General features: G+C 46.8%; 1 protein-coding gene across 1 annotated transcript; it reads right to left on the reverse strand.

The window, feature by feature from the left end:
* Positions 1–1,254: 1,254 nt before the first annotated feature.
* MYD88 (MYD88 innate immune signal transduction adaptor) lies at positions 1,255–14,277 on the reverse strand. The gene is made up of 5 exons (XM_084226244.1): positions 13,912–14,277; positions 9,163–9,294; positions 7,407–7,587; positions 6,781–6,872; positions 1,255–4,641 (listed from the first exon to the last, which is right to left on the reverse strand). Exons 1-5 carry the CDS (start codon positions 14,252–14,254, stop codon positions 4,487–4,489), a joined length of 903 nt encoding a protein of 300 aa, XP_084082370.1. The 5' UTR covers positions 14,255–14,277; the 3' UTR covers positions 1,255–4,486.
* Between the last annotated feature and the right edge of the window lie 161 nt (positions 14,278–14,438).

A 14,438-nucleotide genomic window follows, 5' to 3' on the forward strand; every position in this document is an offset into this window, starting at 1 on the left:
TGTTTTTTATTGCCTTATTAAAATCTGTTTCCAGGATGCTCAAGCAATATTTTTTATGCATAATTACTCTTTCTTCCCTATGCTAATTTTATTCCTGTAAATGTGCCCTCTGGACCAAGCAGTGCCTCCCCCACGGTAACACAACTCTTGTCACATTGGTGAAAATGAAGGATGGAATTTGATCCATCGAGGTCAATACTTGACCTCTCAGCCTTTCTTCCTGAAGCTGAGAACATTCTGCAGCAGTTTCACCAGGTAAATGCTGTCCTGAAGTAAATGAGGAAATGGCAACCAACATTCTTGCAAAAAGTCAAACAGAGGACTGGGAATAGTTCTTCAGCACGAGGGGAGTGACAGCTGGAAAAGAGCTGCTTCTGCTGGACCCCTCGACCCCCCCTGAATCAGAGCTCAGGCTCAAATAGAGGCAAGAATCATTAACTGCTCCAAAGCACAGAACAGGGCAGTGTGTAAAGCTGCACTGGGAGTGATGGGACACCAGCACTTCCAGAGAATGGGACTCTCCTGACAGGCTGGTCTTGCTGGCAGTTTCCATCTAGAATAACCCATCCAGGGATGGTTTCCATACTGCTGTCCATATGTTCATAGTAGCCATAGCAGAGACACAACTTCATATGCTCTATAGGGAAGGTGGCCCTGCAAGTGGCTTAGGGTATGGCCCCTCCCATGGGGAAGAGCAGCTCGGCCTCGACCTCCAGGAATTCCTTCCAACCTACACTTCCTTGATGCCTTTTCCCGTGGCAGGGCCTTGGCCTGACAGCTGCTGGGGTTCTGAGTTACTTCCCTGCCTTGGACTGACTGCAAGCCAAAGGAAATAAAACTGGCAGAATCCCCCGGATCACTGTGCTGTCATAATCCCTGCTGGGGCCTCCAGCAAGGGTGTGGAGCAGGAGCAGCATCCCAACAGAGCCCTGGCTCCATCCCCTCCAGCCTGATGGGCACCAGGGCTGAAGAAATCCAGGATGGCAACACAGATCACAAAACAAAAAAATGAGACCTGGAGAGGAACCACATGTCTGAAGTACAATTCCTTGATACAATTTTCTCCTGGCATGACATAAGTCTATTTCTCTCTCTCTCTCCCAGGCACAGCCACCACCCCCTCTTATGAAGTTACTCAGCCAAAACATGAAAAGAAAATAAAGAACTATCCCATATCATTCCTCACTTAAACTTCATTTTGAGACACAGTTTTTTTCTTTGATGACCATAAAGCAGATACAGCCTGCTGGGTTTTCATTCTTTATTTTAAAATGTTTTCACAAGTAGCAAAAGTTTGGATTTTTGAGGAGAAAAATAGAAATATTGTCTATTTTCAGAATGCCTATAAAGACAGATGCTTTCCCCCTTTGTATGAGGACACAAAATGATTATAAATATATATATGGTCTATATATAAAAATAAATGATTTGGCTCTAAAAGATTCAACTAAGACAATTTCAGGGAGGGACAGAGACAAAATAAAAGAAACCTGTAACATCACAATTCTAAAAATCCCTTTTTTAAAGGTGTTCAAAAATTTTGACCTTCTACTGACCATGAAAGAGGGGAGGAGCACCCCAAATGCCACTGAAATGGGCAAATGATTCACAACAACTACATTTTGTATCATTCACAATGTCACACTCGAAGTTATTGTGACAATGCAGATATGAAAGTGTCAGAAGTGCATAAACTCTGGAGTTTACATAGAAGAAGATACATATTTAAAACATATTTTATGTTTTAGGGCTGTTACCTCACTTCACCCCAAAATAATTATTTTAGCCTATAACATAAATAGTAACTTGTAATAAAGCAACAGCCCCATAACAGTGAGACCTTCCCAGCATCCACGCCAAGCAGGGAGAAGGGCCAGGGCATGCCAAGTAGGGTGGTAACAAGATCCCAACATCTTTCACCACTAACTGGAATATGGCATTTATCTATTTGAACGCAAAAAATTTAGAAATTCAGCTCCTCTGTTTGCTTTCCCTTCCAGAATCAGCACTTTCCCTGCTGGGTGATCACCAAACCATTTATTACAAACATCATCACTTTTCCCGCTAGTTTTTCCCCTCATATGCAACACAGCAAGTCCCAAACAATCAGGACTCTGAAGACACTGCACGAGGTTCAAGCTGCCAAAATTCTCGCTGGTTTTGGTATACCTTGCTCAGAAGAGGGAGCAAGGGGAAGAAGAGGAGAACCCACTTGTCTTTCTCCCATGTCAGTGCCCTGCTGGCCCATCCTGGCCGTGTCTCCCCATCCCAGCTGTGTCATCATCATATTTTCTGAAAAATCCTCTTTGCCCAGGATTTTTCTCTTGAGAAGCCTCAGGAAAGAATGAAGACAATAATTATCTGATAGCTTTGGAATGTGGTCTGGAAATCGTTTACCAACAGGTGCATGTTTGATTGGTTCCATGTGAATTGTTTTAACTTAATGACCAATCACCATCAGCTGTGTCACTCTGAGGAGTCAGTCACAAGTTTTTATTTTGATTCTTGTTAAACCTTCTGATATATCCTTTCTCTTTCTTTAATATAGTTTTAGTATAGCATTCTTTAATATAATATAATAACATAAAAATAATAAATCAGCCTTCTGAGAACATGGAGTCAGATTCCTCTTCCCTCGTCCTGGGGACCTCACAAACACCACACACCCGCATTCCCAGGCAGGGTGCAGCGTGGGCCATGGCCTCCCTCTAGCGTCCACAGCACGGGCTCCTCTGCCCCAGCTCCCCCTGAATGAGCCACCAGAGCCCTTCCAGCTCTCCAGGCAGGAGGAATCTGGTTCGGTCCTGCGAGTAATGACCCATAATTGATGTTTATAAGCTCTCCAGAGTATGAGAATTCACTGAGCCCCCGGGGATCAAGCAGCCTCCTGAACCTCTTCTGTAATTAACATTTAACAATTATGCAGAAAGCCCGAGGCAAGCAGCTGTCTCCACTTCTGCAGGAGAGGCCCCAGGGCAATAGGACTCAAGACAAACTACTCAGAAACCCCTCAACAGCTAAACTTTCCTCCTTCCCTGCCCACAGACTTCTCACTTGTTCTAGCAAGACAGGAAGGTGCAAATGTCACCTTGGCACGATGGCAGCAGTTACTTTTGCAGAAGAAACACCCATCTTCAGGCTCTATCCAAAAATGGCTCCTGCTGCCAACATGATGTGCATGAATAAGTTTCACCACGCTCAAGGGCTGCTGCTGTCAGCTGGGACGAACCAGCAGCAGCACCTGGACAGGATTTGGCAGCATCCCTGGTAAGGGATCACTCACTGACAGGGAGTGTGAGGGAGGGAGCAGGAGCCCATTTCTATCTCAGCCTTGGTAATGCTTTAAAACAAAGCTAAAATTGAAAAAAATAAAATCACATCCAGATGCAACCTTAAAAATGTAAACTAGTAAAACATTAAGCTGTAAAATCAACATTAGTCAGTGGCTGAAGTAATGAACAAAGGGGCAGAGTTCAAGCAACTGCAGACACATAAGCAAGACTCCTCCCCAATTTAAAAAGTCAATATTTACTGTAAATCTGTTTAATACACCAATGGATTGCTTTAAACACTCCTTGGGGTAGAACTCCTGACCTCCACTCCGGAGCACTCATGAGATCCACGAGCCACAGACAGGATTCAAGGCCAAATCTAACAAGCAGAGCAGTCTCGACATTGCTCTGAGCCTTAGTCACAGAAATACAGTAATTATTGTGGCAGTTAATTAAATTAGGCTCTTTCCTAGTAATGTAACACTCGCTTCTATATTTTAAACAGCCCAAATGTCAATTTAATACACTCCTTATTCAGTTGTCAGCCCTGTGCCTTTGCGGCATCCCAAAAGCTGCTGTGTTTTTGAAGGCCTTTAAAGGTGAAAGAATTTGAGATTTGGACCCACTAAGGTGCAGACCTTGGTCAAGTCAATGAGCAACAGCAGCCCCTGCTTTGTGTAGTAAGGACTGTCACTGAAAAGATGTATTTTAAGACTGAATTCCTCCTGAAGGAGAAGTAAAATTTTAGTAATATCTGGGAATGTGAAATGCTGGTATAAGATCACTGAATCAGATGTGACCTGAAAAGAGACAGACCTGTCCAATATGATAAAATTCCCACAAGCCTCAATGTTACTATAGCTTTAAAACATTGACAAAACCTGCAGTTTGAGGTTCTGAGGTCTTGGTAATTCTTACAACAGAGTCTTTCTGTATCAGACTAGATGTGTATTTTCAGTATTTTTAGTGAAAGTGCTTACTCCACAAAGGCTGGATGCTGCTGCTCACTGACTTAACCTGGAACACCAACACAGTTTTTTTATTGCCCCTCAGTGCTGTGAAGAAGTGCTGGAGAGAGTTCTTTGTTCCCAGTCACAGGCTCCAAGCAAGGATCCAGGTTCTGAAGTGGTGGAAGACCCTGAGTCAAGGACACCCCTAGTCCAAAGGCGCGACCAGGACAGGTTACAAGAGCACCCAGCTTTCAGGACTTTGCATCAGGGCAGCATGAGGGATTTTGCCAGTCTTGTCCAGAACCATTTTTTGGTGCAAGGATTGGTGTAGTCACAAATCGTAATGAACCGTAAGATACTCGGAAACTCGTTCTTCATGGATTTGTACTTGACTGGAATCAGCCGTTTGTGACGAGCACCTGAAAGAGAGGTCACACAGAGAGGGTTACACAGAGCCACAGGCAGAGCCCACATCCCTTCCCTCCCCACCACAGCACTCACATCACAAGACCCAGGTTTGCTCCTGACTGTAGTATCCCATGAACTCTCTCCTCTTGGTCAATCCCCAAGTCCCTGGCCCTGGAAACAGCAGTAACTACTTACCATAGAATTAGCCCTCCTGGGGGAAAAAACAGACTCCCCCATGGACTTCTATGCCACAACTTCCCCTAGTTTCTCTTTCCCCTGTTCCCTCACTGGCTTAGCATCCCTGTTGGCCACCACCCTTCCCCTGGAGGCCAGTCCCCTCTGCCCAGCCCTTAGCTCTGCCTCCCACCCCTTCCCCTTCTTAAGCTGCCTGCTCCACGTGGTTCTTCCTCTTCCTCGCTAGCTTCCCCTTCAGCTGCATGAAACTCTGCTAGAATAAAACCTTGCAAAAGAGCCTTTCTTGCCTCTGTTGCTGAGCCAGCTGTGGTGAGTGTTGAGTGGAGGTTTGACTGCGTTGCCTGAATGTTAACTCAACTTGCTTTTCACCAGGAGAGGTTTGTCTGGGACAAGAAACAGGCAGCAGCACCTACCATTCTAACACCTGCATTTTTACCTGACTGGGCATCATCTGATATATTGCAACCAGCTCTCACTCTGGAGAGCAAATCTCTGAGCCCTGATTTACTCAGGCTGCAGATGTTCCCCAAGGAATCCCCCTGCTAACATGGACTGCTGGTTTTGAGATACCACGAGGTGAGAGTACTCTCCCTGTGACTGCTGCTGCTTGAAGGAGCAGCTCCACCGCAGAGTAGTTTCTCCCCTTGTAGCTCTCCACAGGGACACCTGCCACCACCTGCCCAGCACAAGTGATGACACTGAGACAGGGATGAGGCAAATAACCAAGATTTCATAACTGCAGCAGATGCTGGAGTAATTCATGGAGCTCCCAGAGCCTGCCACCAAACCCTTAGTGATGTTAGTGCATCACTAACACCCCACACAAACAGTAATGCTGTGACTTCTCTAAGCCTGTACTTCCACCCGTGTTCTCACTGGCAGAGCTCAGGGCATTTGATACAGATGGAACTTCTTTTCCTGTTCTAATGGAAGGTGTGAGGCCTGCAAAAAACTGGTGAAGAACTGAAAGGACTTTTCTACTTATCTTGATGACTGGGGGCTGATAAAAAGTCCTGGGAGTGTTCAATGGATTAATTGATATCATATGAAATTAGTGTGCCAAGGAAGATGAAGTGAATGCCTGTCTCTGCCACCAGCTTCCAGTCTAACCTCTGGCCTGTCCTTATAATATCATGTCAGATGCCTCATCTAGAAAAGAAACTTTATATCCAGATACTCTTCCCAGTTCTACATATCCTCCATACTATTAGGATATTTTCTACATATCCTCCCTACTATTAGGCTGAATTGTACTTACTCCCCAGCAAGACAGACAACTGTGGAACGACTACTGGCTAGAAAAGAGCAATCACAACAGACTTCGCAGAAGTAAATTGATGGCATTTCAATTCATAACAAAATACGTAAAAAATTTCCTAACCTAAGTTGAACATTCATTCCATATTTTGTTTACGTATCCACACAAGGATCCCTGCAAGAATCATGAAATGGAATGGGTTGGGTTGGAAGAGGCCTTGAAGATCATCCAGTTCCAACCCCCCTGCTATGGGCAGGGACACCTTCTAGACCAGGTTACTCAGAGCCCCACCCAGCCTGGCCTTGAAATCTGCATGTTCATTATCTGTCACCTAATTCCCAGCTTTACTCACATCCTGGATTTATTATACTACTTGTCTCTTGAGCAGCAAATTTTCCTGTGGATCTGAAAGCCTTTCACAAGCCTAACATGCAGCTCTGACATTTCTGGAGCAAGAAGCATTATCCCACTGACAGCTGGAGCAGTGCAGCACAGGCAGCTTCTTGCTCGCAGCCACGTGAGGAAGGTCAAGAGCAGGGCAAGGGACCTAGCCCAAATACCCGCCTGCACAACCAAATTATGAAGTCCCTGTTAGTTCCAGTGGTACAGTGCCCGCTGACCTCAGCTGAAGGCTTAGATGTCACTGTAATAAAAAGGATAATATGCAATTGTAAATGGGATATTTCTGTGATCTTACCTGGGGAAAGACTAAGAGCAAATTTGGTCTGGAAATCACATTCGTCGCTTTCCAGGTAGTCATCTGAAACGACAACCACCATCCTCCGACACCTGCAGATTAAGCAGAGGAGAAAACAAATAAAATGTCAAATGAGATTGTTTTCATGCCCACAAACAGAAGCATGTACTGCTCTGAAGTGCTCCAGTGGAGGACATGGCTGTGTTCCAGAAGGAATTAACTGCAGAGCAGGAACGACTGACAGACACATAGTGATGTTAAACAGAAAAACTTGATTACAGATACCCACTCACATACCAAAAAATGAGGAAACAGTCAAGTCCAGACTGTCTGTGCAACCTTTATGTGATCCTTTATGTGATGTCTATATATGACACACAAGGCAAAGAAAAGCAATTGAACATAAATAGCATCACCACAGTGGCACCTCCCTCACAAACACAAGGAAGCAACACTGGGGAAAGCCTGAGTCGTCCTTTTTGAGCCAAGAGCATAAAGCAAAGCCCATTAAGACATTCTTGTGGATTTTTTCTGTTTCACTGGCACCACGCTGCAGACATCACTGTAAAATGAATGTGATGTTCCACTACACTCACAGCTGGCCCCAACAGCCACGGTTCACTTACCTCCTCTCTATAAGTTCTCCGCTGATGGACCACACACAGGCTCCTGGCAAGACATCCCGATCAAATACACAGAGCTTCAGTTTGAACTCTGTTTGCTCCAGCTCCCTGATCATCTCCTGGACAAACTGGAGGTCTTTCTGACAGTAGCAGATGAAGGCATCAAATATCTCTGTTCCACTCCCTGAAACCATTAAAAAATGTAGCTGTCATCTTCTACTATAAATGAAGTTCACTCTTGTAGTGAACTTTCAAGAGCTCCCACAGACTTTAACTCAGAGAATCAGGAGTCTGACAGAAAAGCTCTGGTCACACTTGCAAAGGTAATTTAGCCTTTTATTAGATGAGCTGCCCTTCAGCCCAGACTCCTGTCCTTAATAGGGCTGACAGGAGGTAACACTCATCAGTGCCCTGGCTGCTTTCACTGGCCAGGCTGTTCACACACACCCAGGCTGCCTGGTCAGGGAAGGGAGCTGAGGTGCAGACAGGCAAAATCTGAGGAGGCAGTAACATCCAGCTACAGGGCGTCTGGGCAGAGCTGGAAGGAGCAGAGAACCCCAGGGGATGCAACTCAGAGCCCTGACACTCAAGGATTTCACTGAGAGTTTCACATCTATAATATCCTTGTGGCTCTGGGTCCTTTTTCCCTAGTTCAGGTCACAGAGATTCAAACTCCCCAACCAAAACAGCATTCAGCAATGTCCTGCCAACTGCTGTCGATGGAGCTGGGGGGTGAGCCTTGAAATTTGGAACCTGTTGTTTTTATGGCTAAGATGTCAAACCTGGGCACCTGCAGTCATATCCTAATGGGCCTCTTTTCCAATTACATTAGTGGCTGGCAGCTCTTGTTTATTTAGCAGTTATCCAAATATTAAAGTGCTGCATTTTAAGGGCAATGTTTCTCATAATTAAGTGCCTTAATACTGCTGGATAGTTTCCAACTGTGTTTTTTTCTTTCCATATCAATGTCACTACAGATATATTCAATTTTTTTATGCCAGTTAAAGCCTATCACAGTGAAAAAATAGGTCAGGCTCTAAAAGCTGCTGAGGAAAGCATCAACCCAGCAGGCAGATTCAGCCCAAGAAGCAACCAGTGAAGCAGAAGAGGGATGTCTGCCAGGTCAGTCAAACTGAGGGTACTGCTGCAGGGGCACGGTGCTAACTTGGGGGTCACATCAGGCAAAGCTGCCATGTACAAACACCAGAATATTGGTCTGTGGACATTTGGGGATGGTTAGTGATGTCCACACATGCAGCAAAGGTGGCCAGCACACACATGTGCACACACCTGGCTGCACATGCAGGGCTGCACACACAGCAATGCACACACAGAGAACCCATTTCCTCTCTCCACCCACCGCACACCTACTTCAAACCCACTTCCTTTCCATTCAAGGTGGTTCCACCTGCCAAAGACAGGGCAGGGAAATCACCTCTGACACCCTTCCCCCTGGGCTCCAACCCCCTGAGCTTTCAGCAGCTGCTGCTCTGGGCCAGGCTGGGCTAAGGGACATACTTCTGTGAAGTCCCCTCTCATGTGTGTTCAGTGGCTCTGTGCCAGCCTGCTCCTGTGTGAAGTGCTTCCCAGGGCTGCTTTCCCTCTCTGCTCTAAGAAACAGGAAAAATGAAGAAAGCATTCTGGCCTGGGGTATGAAAACTTGTGGGAACTATGAAAGCAAACAGGTTTTCTGCACTTCCCATGGGGAAGGCAATTCCAAGAGGAGGTATGAGGCAGCGGTGGAAGCAGGGGCTCTTACCATATGGATCATCCCTGATGGTGATGCCCATCAGTTCTGATGTCTTTGGCACGCTGCTGTCCACTGCTGGCACTTGGAGGGGCTGGTTGGCCTCTTCCTGCTTCCTCTGCAAGTACTTCTTACAGTCTTCCTCTGCAAAAACACACAGCCAGGGCAAGAGGCTCCTGTGAGGTGGGTTTACACTGCTGGAGTTCATGAAAACACGAATAGCTATTTCACAGATTAGGGATGCTAGAGGGAAAGCCCCTGTCTGTTTTTTTCAGTATGTAGAATTTCTCTCACCTCTTTCTGAATGCCTTGATGCTGCCTCCACCACCTCCTCTAGCAATTCATTCCAGAAAATCACTCTTGATATTTTAAGAAGTACTTTCTTTTACTTGTTTTATTCTTCCTCCTCCCCTAAGCTCTACTATGTCCCAGTACATCTTTAGTACCAGGAATAAGGTACAGAGCAGGTCCCAACTCTGCTATCTGCTCTCATTGTTCTGCATTTTAGTGTATTTGAAATCACAAAACTGTTGGGGAGGTTTTCATGGTGTCAGTCTTTCTGCCCATGTAAAAAGCCGTAAGACAAGACAAAATGGCCTCAAGTTGCACCAGGGGAGGTTTAGATTGGATATTAGGGAACAATTCTTCACTGAAAGGTGGTCAGGCATTGGAAAAGGCTGCCCAGGGCAGTGGTGGTGTCACCACCCCTGGAGGGATCTAAGAGATGAGTAGATGTGGCCCTTGGGGAAGGGTTTAGAGGTGGCCTTGGCAGTGCTGGGTTAATGATCCTGTAGGTCTTTTCTGACCTTAGCAGTTCTCTGCAGACACACAAGAACTGATTCCCACCCCAACCTTTGCCAGCCAGGACAACTGCAGGTGACAATGACTATCCACACTCACCACATACAGCAGGACCAGGTAAAATTTTAAGGAGCCCCTGAAGCAACTTTTATGTTGTGAAACAGCAACAGGGATCCTCTTAGCCCAAGCAGAGCAGACATGAAACCCACCCTGAGATAACTGAAGGGCAAAGACCTGTCACAGTCACTGCTGTGAACTTTCCAATCAGTCAGTCATGGGCACAGATCTATTATAAACAGACTTGGTTTAAAAATAAATCATAACTCTAAATGTGAAGCCTTTGGAGAACCAACAAGAAACTCTGCAGCCTCTGCTACTCTGTAATTACAGAACTGAAAGTAAAAGGAGATTTGAAAACAGGAATTATGAAAAGGTGAAATCACCTAGAAACTCTGCCTTTACTTAAGATTAAAGAAAAAAAACCCAAGAAGTGGTAGTCAGTACTGATCAGCTGGCACAGCTGACTGGTGCAAGAGCAGAGTAAAGGATCTCTCAGAAGTGCAGGACGCTGGTGGGAGCCCAGTGAGTCCTCCTAGAACACAACCTGGCACAAGCAGGTCTGCAGGAGCCCCAGCCTGAGCCCCCATCCTCTGCTTCTATCTCAGCTTTGCATCTTGTTACTGGATTATCTCCAATCTAATAAGGCTCAGATCTGATCAAAGCTTTTCCTGAGGCTGAGGCATTTTCAATCTGCCTTTCTCCTCCCCTCAGCCTCCCCAGTCCTGCAGAGGGGAGAATAAGCCACATTCTTTACCAGCCACAAGGTCCAGATTTCACATCTTTCCTCACTAAACCCATAACTCAGGTCCCACCTCTCTGCCAGCTGCCTGTTGTGTGAGGTGTGTCAGCTAAATCAGTATCTTTGAAATCATGATTAAAGTCACTTTGAAGTTGCCAACAGGTTCAGCAGTCTCAGAGGAAGGACTGGCACACAGCCACCACCTTAAGTGTGCCTTGATTCCCCTGAGAGCCAGTTTCACAATCCAAAATACTGCTGAATAGGCAAGAAGAGGCCTATTATTTAACAGCCTTGCATAGTGCTCAATACAGAAATGTTCATTTGCAGTGGATTTGCTCCAAGTCTTCTCTCCTTGTCTCTGATTTGGGGTGGATCAGTCCCCATCTGGAAACAGCAGCTGATTGTACAGGTTAATGAGAGTGAGTGAGGATCAGGGACAACTTTGGGACTATAAAGTGAAACTCCTCCAAGTTGTCCTCCTCCACCAAGCACCTAATTAGGCTTTACATTTCTCTAGCAGTCAAACAATTCCTGAGGAATTGAGAAAAAAAAACAGACTAGAAACATGAAATCTAAAGCACAAAATCAGTAGCATGATGAGAACACAGAGAAAATAGACCCAGTAACTGTCAGGCAGGAAAGTAGCACTTTTGTAACAGGTCAGGGAAGAAAGAAAAATCATTGAGTTTCAGCACGAAAGAGCATAAATGTATCAAAGCAAAAAGCTTCACCTCCCTGAAGATGATTCTACAGAGAAATAAACTGCTGAGGAAGATCAGAGTTCAGGCAGAGCTGCTGGGACACCAATACTGATATTTTCTAATTCTGAGATAGGGCCCCCTGAAGAAGTTCCAGTGGTACACAAAGATGTCCCTGGCATCAGGAAATACTGTGCACAAGAGTACATGAAACTTTTTCCTTCTTCCTTTCTCCTTTCCTTTCTCCTTTCCCTTCCTTTCCCTTCCTTTCCTTTCCTTTCTCCTTTCCTTTCTCCTTTCCTTTTTCCTTTCTCCTTTCCTTTTTCCTTTCTCCTTTCCTTTCCTTTCCTTTCCTTTCCTTTCCTTTCCTTTCCTTTCCTTTCCTTTCCTTTCCTTTCCTTTCCTTTCCTTTCCTTTCCTTTCCTTTCCTTTCCTTTCCTTTCCTTTCCTTTCCTTTCCTTTCCTTTCCTTTCCTTTCCTTTCCTTTCCTTCTCCAGCTTCTGCAAGAGTTCTCATCACCAGCAAGAGGTCACAGGCTCTCAGTGCCAGTCCTCAGCCAAAAATTATAAAAGAGGAACAGTCACACTGGTCAGGCTGCAGGTTCACCAGCCCCAAGCCTCATCCTGTCTCCAGCACTGCACAAAAAAAGGTGCCTAGGGGAGAACATAAGAATAAAATAAGTTTACAGAGATATTTCCCTAAAATTTCTCTTTTAGGTATAATCTACAAATCTATTTTCATAATCTCTTTTTTTTGACTATTCACAGTTAAGGAATTTCCTGAGCCACAGAGAGTATTTTTTTGAACAGCCCTTAGTGGACCCCTCTTCCAAGAATTTACCTGTCTCCTCTTATCAGCATGACCCAACTCTGAGTAAAACTTGTGATTTCCTGCAGCCCAGGCTCTTCCCACTCCTTCTGCTGGAATCTATTCCAGCTCTGAGAAAGCCCATCCACCACACTCCCCCCCCAGTGGGACAGACAGGTCCTGAGCTCAGGGCCAGAACCAGCCTGGATGATCCCAAGGTTTTTGTGAAGCCCCAGATCTTCTGCACAGCTGGAAGCTCCCCCAGATTTGTTAGGAATCTCTGATAAGCAGATCACAAAGCACACTGATGCTTTTGTCTTCCCCAAAACCTGCCCTTCAGACTGTGATCTTAAGTAGGAAGATCAACAGGAAGTCCTCCATCACTTCTTGGTCAGGCTCTCTACAGAGATGGATTTCTACATCTTCCTTTACCTCCATGAGTAACAGGAAGTGAGATTTATTACTTCCTCCTTGCTAACTCTAAGCTCTATTATACAACACAGGCCTTCAGGGAATTCTCTGGCTTTGTAAATCCTTTGGCAAAAAAACTTCCCCTTCTGATGACAGCTGGCTTCCCTCTGAAATTCTCTGGCCACAAAGAATACAAAGAGATCGAAAAAGAAGAAGTTATCAGAACAGCACAAGGACCTTCATTCTTCTCATTGACCTTCCTCATTTTTTTTTCATTTTGCATGGAAATTTTTTCCCTGATATTATCCAGTTCCACACATCCCTCATCTCCCCCAACAAACATCTTCCTATCACACTATATCCACACATCATAATTTTCACACTGTCTCCTGGATAACCTGGCTAAGAGCATCTTTTGGCACATAGAAACTTTTGAATTTAAGGTTTGGGATAAGCCAGGGCTCCAGGTCACTTTGCAGGGCTCATGGTTAGCAGAAACACAGCACACATCTCTTCTGGAAGGCAGGTGAGGCTTCTGTGAATCACAGAATGGTTTGGGTTGCACAGAACCTTACAGGTCATCTCACTACAACCCCTGCCATGGGCAGGGACACCTTCCACTAGCCCAGGTTGTTCAGAGCCACATCTAACCTGGCCTTGGACACTTCCAGGGGATCCAGGGGCAGCCACAGCTTCTCTGGGCAACCTGTGCCAGGGCTTCACCACCCTCACACGGAAGAATTTCTTTCAATAGCTAATCTAATATCTAATCTTCTAATACCTAATCCAAATATCTCTCCTTTTAGTTTAAAACCATTCTCCCTTTTGCTATCACCATCAGCCCATGTAACAAGTTCCTCTCTCTCCTTCTGAAAGCCCCTTTAGGCACTGGAAGGGGCTCTAAGGTCTCTCCAGAGCCTTCTCTTTGCTCAGGCTGAACTCCTCCAGCTCTCTCAGCCTGTTTCCATGGCACAGGTGCTCCAGCCTGCGGAGCATCGGACAACAAAGAGGATGTCACTCCATAGTCTGGAAGGGGCTTTTCTTCTCTTGTTTTTCTCAACATCACCTCCGTGGACAGAGCAGCAAAGGCGAACACAAACAGGAAAGACCGACGCAAAGAGCAAGGACCAATACGAACAGAAAGACCAACACGGACAGCATCCCCTCCCTCCCGAGGCATCAAGGAGGGCAGGCTCCGGGATTCCCCGGGCTCTCCGGGCTATCCCCTCGCTCCCAGCGCCTCACCCACGCTGCCGGCCAGGTCCGTCAGGACATCGTCGCGACCCAAGCGGCGCAGCACATCGAGGAGCCGCCCCACGGTGGCCCCGCCGGGGCAGCGTCCCGGCCATTCCTCCAGCAGCGTGGCCGTGGGGTCGGGCAGCCCCTCGAGCCGCCGGATCTCCAGGAAGCTGCAGCCCAGCGCCTCCGCCAGCGCCGTCCAGTCCGCGGCCGCGGCCGCCCGCGGGTTGAGGTAGAGGCCGAGGCGGCGGCGCACGCCGTAGTTCAGCGCTACCATGGGCACGGCGTGCGGGTCCAGCGGGGGGACGGGGCTGGGGCTGGGAACGGGGTCCGATGGAGCCGTGGCCATGACCCTGCCGCGCTCCAACTTCCCCTTCCCGGCACTTTCGCTTCCCGGCTCGCCCCGCCTCTCCCCCGCCCACGCTGGGCTCTCTGCCCGCCCTCCCTCACGGCGCGGGGCTCTCTGTCCTTCCTCCCTCACGGTGCGGGGCTCTCTGTCCTTCCTCCCTCACGGCGCGGGGCTCTCTCTGCCC

The sequence above is a fragment of the Fringilla coelebs genome (assembly GCF_963513975.1).
Source record: "Fringilla coelebs genome assembly, chromosome: 1".
Taxonomy (NCBI): Eukaryota; Metazoa; Chordata; class Aves; order Passeriformes; family Fringillidae; genus Fringilla; species Fringilla coelebs.

Excerpts from the sequence above, each read along its gene's own strand:
- MYD88 (XM_084226244.1), bottom strand. The coding sequence starts at position 14,254 with ATGGCCACGGCTCCATCGGACCCCGTTCCCAGCCCCAGCCCCGTCCCC. Across the intron at positions 9,295-13,911 it reads GGACCTGGCCGGCAGCGTGG|AGGAAGACTGTAAGAAGTAC; the intron begins GTGAGGCGCTGG and ends GTGTTTTTGCAG. Across the intron at positions 7,588-9,162 it reads CATCAGGGATGATCCATATG|GGAGTGGAACAGAGATATTT; the intron begins GTAAGAGCCCCT and ends TAATGGTTTCAG.